We start from the raw sequence: 13,477 nt of genomic DNA, 5'->3' as shown, positions 1-13,477 counted from the left end.
GGATGTGAAATCTGGAGATCTTTATTCCTGTGTTTTACAGTAATTTGAGAGCACAACAAAAGAGTTAAAATTCTGAAAAACTTTGTTTTTGCTATTCAGTTGCTCAAAAGACTGGTAGGCTGTTGAACTGATGATTTTAATGCTGCTGAGATTTAAAAGTATTGTTAATAGTATGTTATAATTTAAATCTAAATAAATAAATGGCATTTCCCCTTGAAATTTCAACTTTCTCCAGTCACCTGCTACTTCTCCAGTATCAGAAGACTTCCTAAAAATAATCACTAACCCTAATTCCATGTGTCATATCACCTGTGGATGTAACCCATGACTGCTTACTTTGCCTACCTCTGTCTGACCCAAATACTTGCTTGCCACTGTTTCAGTAAGTTCATTCTCCTCCAGTTCATTTTTGGCATCAACAGCTACAATCACAACCTCCATGGGTGCACAATAAGTATTTTCATCTATTCTCTATTCTTTTCTATATGGGTTCTTGACCCACCACTGAATGCCTCAAACAAAATATTTTTTGCCATTTATTTTTAGGTAACGAACAATTCCTTATTTTGACTTAATATTAATATTATTTCATAGTCCTTAGCCACAACATTACCAGTTCCTCAATGTAAAATGTTAATGCAAAGTTGAGGACGGGAGCTACCGCTAGCAATACTAAGACACAGAATATTTCAGTAAGTTTCAGATAATTTTCAAACTTTTGGAAGCTTGTCTGAAAAGAACAGCAAATCCTTTAGGGTTCATTCATCAGTTATATATGTTTCCGTAGCATCCTACTTCTTTATACAGCTTGCTGATTAAGATGCAGATGTAGCAAAAGCAAATATGCATGTTGTAAACTAAAACTGAACTGCATAACAACATTGTATGTCACGCTGGTAATAAAATTACAGTTGGTACATTCAATGAATAATGCAGAATTTTCACACATGCTCATCCTCCAGACCCCCAATATACCTCCACACATTAAAGTTCTGCCAGCAAAAATTTAATAAATCAGGGAAACAAGTTAGTAGCTGCAGTTTGCAAGGTATGCCGGGCCTTAACCCCATTTTGTTACTCTGCTAAAGCCTTAGGAAACAAGACTGAAGTTCTGCCTACACAACAGAACTGTGATGCAGTACGATCAAGAGACAATCATGCCCTTCAACAGATTTTATTAGCAGGGCATATTGGCCAGACCTAGACACACCCTGATGAAATGCAGCTGCTGTTTCAGTCATGGCTACCAGCATGCCCAATACTGATGGTACTGGTATGTCCATGTGCCTATTTCCCAATAAAAAATCCAACATGAAGACGCATTGCAAAATTAAAAGAGAAATTACTTATATCAGATTTAGTTTCACATGCAACACCACCACCCATTTTCCACAATCTTGTGAAAGCTGTGTACGTGCAACTTGAACATCTACATTTGATAACCTGGCCCCTAACCTTTACTACAGATGTTTAATGGTCTGGAAGACATATTTATAAAAATCTGCTAAAAGCTGATGTGCTGAGTACATGCAGAGTACAAAAAGTACCAGGGAAAGATACGGTCTTAACAAATTTCTGATATGACTTATTAAAATATAACAAATACAAAGGTCATACCAATAGTCATAGCTCTCATCCCAGTTATCAAAATGAACCAGGAAACGATTGTCCACCATGTCTGTTACCGTAGCAACACAGATGAATGTAGGATTTTTTTTGTCTACAGCTTCAAGCTTCATTCCCACTCGAAATCCCGATGGAATAACTGTCTGCTCAAACAGAAAGTTTAAATTAAAGGTAAATAACACACTCTACATCCCAAAACCTCCTCAGAGTCCACAATCAATACATACAAGTCATTTAAAAATTTATCATTTAAAAATTTACCAATTAGCTGGCCAACAATGCAGCAACAGCCCAATTAGCTTACATGAAAGATGCTCAAACATAGACACAGACTCTGAGATCATGGTTTGTGAACCAAAAATTTTTGACCATGCTACAAAATTTGTAGACTTTGGTTTTGACTCTGCCTCATCAAACACTACCTCTGACAGCTTTCTCCTAGTCCCATAAAATGATAAAAACTGTATGATGCCAGTTCATGATACAGGCAGGATCGCCAAACTGGGTAAAAAGTTGGATAAAAGGAAGATTAAAAACCAGCCAAGAGAAACTATTGCTTATGCCTAATAAAGATTAAAAGTTATTCCATGTTTTGGTCAATATTCTTAGTCTGAGAAGGAGAGAAGCAGGCTTAAATCCAGTGCTGCCACAAAAGTATAAACAAGCTTATAAAATTTAGGGAGGATTCACGGGAAAATATGCACAAGAATTGAGGCCAGGAGCAGAAGCCAAAGTGGATAGCAGCCGGGGATGGAGAGGAGCTGAGGGGTAGGAGCAGAAGGAGACAGGGAGAGACTGGAAGAGGACAAGGAGCAGAGACAAGGGAACAGGGAGTGGAAGGGCCTGGGGGAGGAAGGTTTGGAGGGGAGCAGGAGTCAGTCAGTGACGGGAGGGGACAGGCAGGATCTGGGAGGATAGAAGCAGCAGGTGGGATGACAGAGGCAGAAGGGTCTATAGCCACTAGACCCACTCCCCTACAGAACCTAGAATTTAACCCATTATTCCTGAGTCTCAACACTCCTTTGTTGTGTGTATCTCATCCCCCTCTAGTGGCAGATCCACACAGATGCTAACAGACTTCCACTGCTACCAGCTACTCTGTTAGCTCAGGTGGAGAGAAAGGATCATCCACTGGTTAGGGGACTGGCTTAGGATGTGAAGACCCAGGTTCAATTACCTGCTCTATCACAGACTTCTTGTGAGACCTTGGGCAAGTCACTTAACCTCTCTGTGGCTCAGCTCCCCATCTGTGGATAATAATGCTTTTCTCACAGGGGTGTTGTAAGGATTAATACACTGAGAGATTATAAAGCATTTGAGGTCTATTGATAAAAAAAGGGTTATATAAGAAATTATTTCATATGATGAAACTTTGGGGTTTTTTTCAGTTTAAAAAATGTAGGATACACATTTAAAAATGTTAAAAGAACGTGAATATTGCGAAGTCAAATACTCAAAAGTTAGGAAATACCAAATTTAAGGTGGACCATTCATCCTGTGCACAGAATGAGGCGCAGGACCTGTAAAAAAAATAGTGTTTACTCATACAACTAAGGACTGTAGCAGAATGCATATGCATAAGGGGGCTTAATTAAGGTTAAACAGGCACCCTTACTTCTAGTATTTCCTAACTTTTGAGTGCTTGACATTGCAACCTTAAAGTTCTTTTAACACAATTTTTTTGATGTTTATAATATATATTAATTTAATTCATGTGTATTTCAGAGGTGAATTTTAATACAGAATAATCATTTATCAAACCTTAAGGAAAAAATTATTTACAGGATTTCCAAAGTGTCCCGTCACTGAAATGATACAAATGAACCGGCTAACAATGTTCTACAGCAATGAAGAAGCAGCAAATGAAGAATACTTACCGTGTTCTGGTTTTCAAACAAAGATTTAGGAGCAGCTTGAGCCTTACATGTTTTAAGATATGAGGGCCAGTTAAATTCCTCTTCTTCGTATCCTAAAAGGTTTCCATGAAAGTGAGAGAGAAGAAAATATGCATGAGACACAGGGTAGATTATGGCAATTATAATCTTACATAAAATTATTTTTTCAGCAATACATTTTTCATCTAGTCCCAAATCATTCAATTCCAGAATTTAACAAATGGAAAAAATTAAAGAACTTAAAATCATTTAAATTTAACACAATAATATTATAAGTATCTTCTATAGTAAAACTTAATATTTAGGGCCTGTTTCTCTGCTACATTACGCCAGTTTTATCCCAACTTAACGCCGATGATTTCAATTATTTCTATTTTTATTTGACACCTGGTAATTCAGAGAGGAATCACTAATCCTTCCCTGCTACCAGTTAGCGAAGCTTATTTATCACAATGACCAGCTTTCTTTTTAGTATCTGAACAAAATATTATGATGGCCTGAGCGTCTATTTTTCCTCCTGATCTGAAGTTGATCGGCTTCTCGTCTTTTTCCAGGACTGAAGTTTTGACTGTTCCCAATCTTCATATAGGAGGAAAGATGGTCTTGTGGCTCAGGCTCTGGATTGGGACTCAGGAGATTTGGGTTCAATTCCTAGTTCTCCCCCAGATTCCATGGGTGACCTGAGGCAAACTTTCTCTGTGCCTTTATTCCCTATAAGCAAAATAGGGATAATACTACCTCCTCCAATCCAGTTCTCTTTTATAACAAGGTTTAAAAGAGAACTGGATAAATTCATGGAGGTTAAGTCCATTAATGTCTATTAGCCAGGATGGGTAAGGAATGGTGTCCCTAGCCTCTGTATGTCAGAGGGTGGAGAAGGATGGCAGGAGAGAGATCACTAGATCATTAACAGTTAGGTTCACTCCCTCTGGTGCACCTGGCACTGGCCACAGTCGGTAGACAGGATACTGGGCTGGATGGACCTTTGGTCTGACCCAGTATGGCCATTCTTATGTTCTTTCTTCCACAGTGTCTATTTGCAGTGTCTATTTGTATCATAAGCTCTTTAGGACTGAGACTGTCTCTTACTATGTGTATATAAAAAAAAAACCACTTTGGTACAATGAGGCCTGAGTTTTGGTTGAGCCCAGTAGCTGTTACTCTAATACTGACAAAAATGTTTTAAGGAAACAAGCAATTATCAGAACATGAACATTGTACACTGTTTATCAGTACAGACAACCACAATTTTCCCAAGAATGTAGCTATTTTGTTTTGCTTCTGTGTTTCAACAAACATTTCTTAGTATAATTTCCCCTTTTTCACTCTGTTTCTTTTAGAAGAAAATTTACAGAAAATAATGTAGCTCATGGGAAAAGTCTAACTATTCATATTCCTGGTCACTAAAAAAAGGCAACAAAGATTACTAGTATGCATAGTTACAGGTCTTCCTTTGTTTCCCTGTTGTATAGTATATATAAAGCCATTTCAAGATACTGCATAAAAGTCAGGGGGAGTCAATTATTTTCTGTTAATGTCCACATTTCTTGGTTAAGGTATAATTAAGGTCCAGACTTCAAAGACAATAATTAAAAAAAATAACAATAATGATAACAGGTAAATAAAAAGATTTTGGGGTCTGTTCAAAAGCATCTGGTGGTCGGGATTTGGCCCATAGTCCCCATATTGACTACTCCCGGCATAGATGTTACAGATATATAAACCAAGCTTAACCATACTGTCAATCATTTACCACACAATATATCCCCCTTCTGAGTGCTATTTAAAACATACTAGGAGAAAATAATTGGCTTTAACCTTTTGGGACCCTCTTATTTTGTGAGGCATCATAAGAAAATTATTGAGCAGCCCCTTCTTCCTTTTAGCCTGCCCTCCCCTCACAGTTTTAAATGTAAATATTAGCTAAAATTAAATTAACTGCAAAAAACAAATATAACTAAGCCCCCTTCTCTGGGTTTGTGACAGTGCTCCCCATAAGGCTTTATGGAAATATGTTTATGAATGTATATATGACATAACTAGAAAATGTTTTATGCTACATATGCCATATAACATATCTCTGTAAAGGTTATGATCTACTGAATCTATTAAGCCTATTTGTATGCATGTATCATTTTTGTAATCAAAGTTATGAATATTGGCTGTGTACTTGCTTGATTTTTAAGTAACCTTTGTAAAGCATTTGGTCAGCTTCTTGAGAAAGGAATGTGCAAATCAAGAAGCGCTTAAGGGACAATGGATCTTGGAATGCTCCAATCCACATAAGAAGTCTACTTGAGGACGTTCAAGGTAGCATGTGACCCAGGGCTGCTACCTGTAAAAAATGGAGTCATGCATGGACATGTGACTTGCCCATGTGACTCCAAAACTCCATCTTGGAGCTGGACTTTGCATAGGAGAGAGTAGGGGGTCTGCACCCACAAGAGAAAGTCTATTTAAACCCCTGGGAGACCTCTTCATTTTGTCTTCAGCTGGCTAAAGAGATAGCCTCTCCACCCCCAAAGATACCTGAAAGAAACTGGAACAAAAGACAGTAACTACAGGGGGTGTCAGTGATTGCTGGGCCCAGACTAGAAGGAGACTAGTCTGTAAAAGGAAGCTTACTGGAACCGGTGAGGTTTTTATCTGTATTCAGTTTTATTACTGTACTAGACTTACACTTCCGTGTTTTATTTTATTTTGCTTGGTAATTCACTTTGTTCGGTCTGTTACTACTTGGAACCACTTAAATCCTACTTTCTGTATTTAATAAAATTACTTTTTACTTATTAATTAACCCAGAGTATCTATTAATACCGGGGGGGGGGGGGGGGGGGGGGTAACAGCTGTGTATTTCTCTCTATCAGTGTTAAAGAGAGTGAACAATTTATGAGTTTACCCTCTATAAGCTTTATTCAGGGTAAAACGGATTTATTTGGGGTTTGGACCCCACTGGGAGTTGGATCTGAGTGTCAAAGACAGGAACATTTCTTAAGCTGCTTTCAGTTAAGTCTGCAGCTTTGGGGCATGTGGTTCAGACCCTGAATCTGTGTTAGAGCAGACTGGCGTGTCTGGCTCAACAAGACAGGATGCTGGAGTCCCAAGCTGGCGGGGAAAGCAGGGGCAGTAGTAGTCTTGGCACATCAGTTGGCAGCCCCAAGGGGGTTTCTGTGAGCCAACCCGTCACAGGGTTCATAGGGGCCTCTTGTCTTGAGCAGAAGAGCTGTAGGCGCACTCCTATATGCAAACCAGTTGTCCAAATTACCCCTCGGGGGGCCACAAAAACACAAGACTTTATTTTGCCCACAGTGGGTACTCCATAGTGCTTAATAAATAATGCCACTGGCTTAATCACTTTCCAGTCAACATACACACACAACTCACATCAGTATTATCAGAAAGTGTCCAACTCATTAACTAAAAACTAGACTCCAATATCTTACTATAATACTTATAATACTCTAAAGCTTTTCCTCTTTTTACAGGTTTGTTTTCAGCCCTCAGTGATTATTTGAACATTTTTGTTATGTGAATTTTCTTGTTTTTAATCATCTCTTGCTGAAATTGCATTACCAAGTTTGTTTGAAATTACATCATTAAGGCTATTTACTAAATGTACTTTAAATCTGAAAATATATCACATATATTGTTTTAATATAGTCTTTAGAAAGGGTGATAGCATATATGAGACTTAATTTTTAAACACTGTTACCGTAGCTGTTTTCATTTAGGTTGGCTTAGTAACACTGGTTTATTTTGTTTTATAACACAAACATTACACCTTTGCATAATTTAATTTTCACAATAAAGTATCAGAAGGGGGAAATTCTGTCTTCACTGTGAATTTTCATATTAGGCCCCTCCATGCCTGACAGTTTTCAAAATGGGTGTTCCCTGTTGCATTTGCAAAGAGTGAAGACGAATGCAGGTTAAGTTGAACAATAGGAACTGTTTTAAACCCTGGGCACTGCTCTGTCCATGTTCTGAGTTGCTTCCAACCTAACTTCCTGCATTCCCTATTTTCTTGGTGTCCCATCAACAACAATCCCTCCAGTTCCACTGATAATGATGCATCTTCCCAATTTTACAAACATTTTAATATAAACACTGAAAACAAACAGATGCCCCCCAGACCCCTCACCCCATGTTCCTTTAAGCAGAGGTGTTGGCATAAGCGACTGGCTGCTCCTGCAAAAGAGCTACACCTAATCCTTGTTTCAATGCATCACACTGGGGTGTCAGTGGCTCTCCTGGCTGGTAGTACTTAAGGACAGGGGCATATATCATTACTTGTTTCAGCATGTCAAATGTTTGCTGTTGGGGGCTTGCCCAATCCCACTCAACATGCTGCCTTCTGAGCTACTGAAGCCAGGTGTGGACAGAACTTAGACAAAAAAAATTATCACTCTTATTGAGTGCTGTAGACCCCATTCACATCCACTGGAGATGGCATGTCTCTGCTTGGTCTACTTTCAGGCTCTTTGCGTGAGCAGATGTCCAACGTGTGTCACCTCACACTGATTAACATTTTTTTGTGGGTTTAGGTTTATATTCTTGTCCCTGCATCATTGTAGAAAAGCTTGCAGTTTTTGGTCATGGTCTCATTCAGTTTTTGTATTGTTGCTCCTTTCATCTACAGTGAAGATATCATCTCAAATTATTTTCACTCCAGGCAATCCTTCCTGCACCTGGGGGAGTCTTTTCTGGCACACCTCCTGTGCTGGGCATATGCCCACTGGCATGCATAGTCAGCTGTAGCAACCAAATGGTGATGCACGGGTTGTCAGCATGCTGGACATTTTATTCTGACTTTCACAGATTCATCGATATTTAGGTCAGAAGGGACCATTATGATCATCTAGTCTGACCTCCTGCACAATGCAGGCCACAGAATTTCACCCACCACTCCTGCAAAACACCTTACACCTATATCTGTGCTACTGAAGTCCTCAAATCATAGTTTAAAGACTTCAAGGAGCAGAGAATCCTCCAGCAAGCGACCCGTGCCCCATGCTACAGAGGAAGGCGAAAAACCTCCAGGGCCTCTTCCAATCTGCCCTGGAGGAAAATTCCTTCCCGACCCCAAATATGGCGATCAGCTAAACCCTGAGCATATGGGCAAGACTCATCAGCCAGATACTACAGAAAATTCTTTCCTGGGTAACTCGGATCCCACCCCATCTAATAGCCCATCACAGGCCATTGGGCCTATTTACCATGAATATTTAAATACCAAAACCATGTTATCCCATCATACCATCTCCTCCATAAACTTATCGAGTTTAATCTTAAAGCCAGATAGATCTTTTGCCCCCACTGCTTCCCTTGGAAGGCTATTCCAAAACTTCACTCCTCTGATGGTTAGAAACCTTAATCTAATTTCTAGTCTAAATTTCCTGGTGGCCAGTTTATATCCATTTGTTCTTGTGTCCACATTGGTACTGAGCTTAAATAATTCTTCTCCCTCTCCAGTATTTCTCCCTCTGATATATTTATAGAGAGCAATCATATCTCCCCTCAACCTTCTTTTAGTTAGGCTAAACAAGCCAAGCTCCTTGAGTCTCCTTTCATAAGACAAGTTTTCCACTCCTCGGATCATCCTAGTAGCCCTTCTCTGTAGAACTATTGATGGTATGTAAAATTAAAAATGTCTGTCTGACTCTCTTTACAAGGTCATCAGGGCCTTTGCAAAAATCAAAGTTCTGCCAGATGTAGGAAGAATCTCTAGGATAGTTCCTGCATGTATTAAAAAGAAGTGTTTTTTTTAAATGATTTTTCCATGTTTGGCATCTGACAGGGAATAGCTATATTGCCAGGTTGATCTGGGTCGGTCTCATTTAATAAATTTCCCTGCCATTGCGGTGGCTGTAACACTTTGGTCTAATTTCAGTTGTCAGGTTTAGTGTATGGGTGCTGGCTGGTGTTGGCGGTCTGGGATACATAGGAGTGCCGAGTAAAGTGGGCTTTGGGGTATGCTGTTATTTATGTCTGCTGCTGCATATTTGTACCTTTAATAAAGTGGAATGAACAGTTTATTCTCAGTCCATGTCAGTCTTTGCGTGTGCCTTCCATCTCCATGGCAACAAAGACAGCAGGCCACAGGAACCCAACTACCAGTCTTAAACTCTATGACTATGACCATCTGAGTCCCAGGAAGTCCTAGAATTAGGACTAGGGCTGTCCAGATGCAGCCAAGGTCTGCAAGGTTAGATGCTTTCATTACAGTACGTTTTCTAAAATTTGGATGGAATCCTACAAGGAAGGGTTACAAAAGTGGCTGCAGCAGCTGAAAGTCCAGTTGAAAGGCATAAAAAGAAAACAAGGAAAGGCTGGGCTAAGGTATGCAAAAGCATTGACTCAAACTGTGACAACGCTGTGGACCCAACTGATCTCACACCAGTATAGATCAGGAGTACCTCCGCTGAAGTCAAAAGAATTATGCAGCGGTAAAACTAGTGTGAATGAGACCATAATCAAGCCTAACGCGGATCTCTTTCACCTCAGGAAAAAAAGGGGGCCTTTTGTCTGGGTCTATTCATATTTCAGAAAGGGGTTATAGTACTTTTTTGTATTATGAGAACTACTGTCACTGACACACAGAGAGACCCTACAATGTGACAGCAGTAACAACCTTCAGCTCCTTTAGAAACGTGCCCTACATTTACACAATCACATGGAATGGTGCAGGTTCAATTTCATGTCATGTTCCTTTGCTACAAGAGCCAGCAGAGGCTATCAGTGCTATTGAAGCAGCATATTCAGCTCCCTTGTGAATGGGGAATAATTACCTGCTCCACAGCATCACCTTAAGCTAAGTTTAGCCTAGCAACTGCTGTGAATTAGGGCAAACTCTTACAGGGAAGTAAGAGCATATCAGAATTAGTTAACAGTCTTATGCAGGAGAAGGTTTGGAAAGGAGTGAACTCATCTAGCCAGGAAGAGAAGAGATCCAGAGGACCATATGACAGGAAGAGAAGCAATCCTAGGGTGGAATGAAACAAGCCAGCCCAAGGGAAGAGCCCAAAATGTATTTGCTAGCTCTGGAGAGGAATGCAGTAGCACAATCCTGTTATCCCAAAGACCTGGGATGTCTTGGGGACAGCAGAACCACACTGCACTATATATTGATGAACCCCTTCTAATAGACATGGTTATGCAGAGGGGTATTAATGATAGGCTGCAGTTTCCCCCAGTTAAAAGGAGGTTTAGCCACCACATGAGACCTTAAGAGCAATGCAAAAATAATTTTAAAAAATCATTTCATGTTACATCAATATAAAAACCAACAAAAAAATACCTGAACAAATTTTCCCCATAAATGACTTTTATGACTTTTCAGGAAAAATATGACTCAGAGGATGAGATCTTGTATAGCAGCTCTCCTCCAGCAGCATTTGATGACTAAGAAATGAATAAGCCTCCAAAACCAGGGATTTATAAGGGACAAGCTGACAAAACCTCACCACTAAGTACACACAGTATTTGAAAAACTGGATATGTAACTACCTATTCATTCAGCACATGAAATTCATGACTCCAAAAGGATAGCGGCAGGGAGGAATGGCTTTTGGGAAATATTTTAAATAGTTTCAATAAATGACCTATTTTACACAAACTAACTATTCAGGACTACATTACAACCAAAGAGCATAGAAGTTGCATTGCTGGAAGGCAGTGTGGAGTGTGGCTGAACCAGGGAAGTGTTTGAAGGCATTCTGCCTTGTGAGGATACATGGCTAGCCTACACCTCCCACATTAAAATAATTAGATATTTAAAATCAAAATAAGTAAGCAAACAAATAAGGCACATTTTCAACCAGTCCACATCACTCAGATAAAATACTGCATGTTGTTATTTTGCAGCCTGATACCCTTATTCTTTATTTCCCGCACTGAGATCTGTCACCTCTCGTTGTCTTTGTCTCAAACTCTCTCCTTGGGGCAGGGACACTATCTTTATCTGTCTGTACAGCTCCATATACGCTGACGGTGATTTATAAACAACAAAATAATAATGGCCAGCCATGGGGCATATTTAGAGGACCCATAGTTGGCCTTCAGCCGTCATTTTGGGCAACCCATTGTAAGTTATTGAAGGGCTTACAAGTTCAAGGCCTTTAAAGTGTACAAGGCACTAAAGATGTTAGTATTCCATAGCAGCCTATGTATTTTGCTTTTATTTGGGGGCTAGTTTGGTCTCTTCATGCTCCCATCATGTTCTCTTTGAATAACTATTCTGATCATTTTGCTTTTTAGTGTCTCTCATAGTTTTATACAAAAGCACAGTCTTTCCTTCCCTTTGCCTCTTTGTTCTTTCATCTGGCTCCACAGGATCCATTAATGCTTTGCATTTACCTTTCTTCCACCTTTTCACAATGACAGCTATCAGCTCACGAAGCTAATTATCTACAGTCATAAGATGGAAGCAAAAGAGAAATGAACAGGTGGACTGCCCTTATTGTATTGTGATTTGGAATACAAATCAAGACATTTCAACAAAAAAGCAGTTGTGCACTGTACTGGCGATTCACAATACCATCGTATAACATGTTAGATACCCCCAAACAGCTGAATAAAAGAAAGAAAGATTTCATGCCAGAAACTTATCAAGATGAAGGAAAATACTGCTGCCAAAGAAAGCTCAGCATTACCTGGATAGCAACTGTCTGAAAGATAAAGCAAATCTTTAAGTTGAAAGTTAGACAATACCTTTTGGTGGGTGAAGTTTGTGACCTGTTTTCTCGCACCATCCAGCTGGATGAATGTCTGAAGAATCAGCATTCACCCAGAAGTCGTAACAATCCAAGTAGTCATCAAAATGGAGTCGTATCCTGTAGCCTAAAACCTAAAAACATTTTGCAAAGTGCACAACTTAGTAAAAGTACACTTGAGCATATTAGTCTCTGTACTACAATATATTCAATGTGCATTCAACCAACTTTTTATTTTTGTTCATGCCAATAATATAAAAACAATGCAGCTTAATAAAGGGAACAACAAAAAGCAAGGCTGCAATAGATCTGAGCACCTCTCTGATGAAAAGTGCTGTGTAAATGCTAATAATAAATAATAATATTATTATTCATTCAGAGTACAAGTGGCACTTAACATAGTGCTAAAAGAAAACAGAAACCTGAGAGGTGTGTCCAGAATACCTCTTTTGGAGGATAGGTCATTATAACAAGGAGATAATGAGGGTCATTATGTAAGAAGAAGTGTAAATGTGAAAGGGGAGATCCCAAAGGACCCTATTCCACAATAAAAAAGTCACCTTAATGCCTAAGGAGTGAAAGAGGAATTGCATCTCCTCTTCACTGCTAAAGTCTCCTGGGTGCTAAATGTCCCTACCATTTCCCACACTTTTCTGGGTGCCAAATGCCACTACTATCCTATAACCAGTTGTCAAAGCATCCAGCTTCCCCAGGATATCTTGTACAAGGCAGTCTATTTGTCAAAAGACAAACCAAGCATTTTGAGAATTTAGGCATGGCTTCAAATAGATCAAATTTAGTATCAAAAGAAGCAACAAAAAGGAATTCATGTACTCTTTGCACTATTCTTTTTCATATTTAATTTACTCAAACCTGCCATAACTTAAATGTAACTCAAACTGAAAGAATTTTCAGTTTGCCACATTAGAATTTCACAGAACCCAGTGCACTCTGCCACAGAATTCAGGTCCAGCTTACTACAGAGTACTTAAGGCCTTGGTTACACTGATCTTTCACGTCAGCATGTACAGCAGAAGACATGTCAGAAATAGATATTTCCAAAAGGAGGATATGATTAGAGGCTGTGGAGGGGCTCAGAAATGAGGGGGTGGGGAAAGAACTAAACTAAACTAGGACTATGGAAATATAATCACAGTGGTACAAAATAATGATGGTACACAAGAATGAATATCAGGTGTTCCTGTTTCCCCATTCCCTAACTTAAGAGATTTAAAAAAAAAAAAG

At 39.3% G+C, this 13,477-nt stretch overlaps 1 protein-coding gene across 6 annotated transcripts in view; it reads right to left on the bottom strand.

Moving 5' to 3' along the window:
- L3MBTL3 (L3MBTL histone methyl-lysine binding protein 3) overlaps positions 1 to 13,477 on the bottom strand; it is a 140,802-nt gene that overhangs the window by 71,057 nt on the left and 56,268 nt on the right. For all 6 annotated transcript variants that reach the window (XM_043542885.1, XM_037894779.2, XM_027823206.3 and 3 more), the window contains 3 exons: positions 12,231 to 12,366; positions 3,504 to 3,595; positions 1,618 to 1,769 (listed from right to left, as the gene is read on the bottom strand). In XM_043542885.1, coding sequence (XP_043398820.1) covers positions 1,618 to 1,769; positions 3,504 to 3,595; positions 12,231 to 12,366 — 380 coding nt within the window. The remainder of the gene's footprint in view (positions 1 to 1,617; positions 1,770 to 3,503; positions 3,596 to 12,230; positions 12,367 to 13,477) is intronic.

Source organism: Chelonia mydas, chromosome 3 (assembly GCF_015237465.2).
Source record: "Chelonia mydas isolate rCheMyd1 chromosome 3, rCheMyd1.pri.v2, whole genome shotgun sequence".
Lineage (NCBI taxonomy): Eukaryota > Metazoa > Chordata > Testudines > Cheloniidae > Chelonia > Chelonia mydas.
This window is presented reverse-complemented; position numbering and strand designations above follow the sequence as displayed.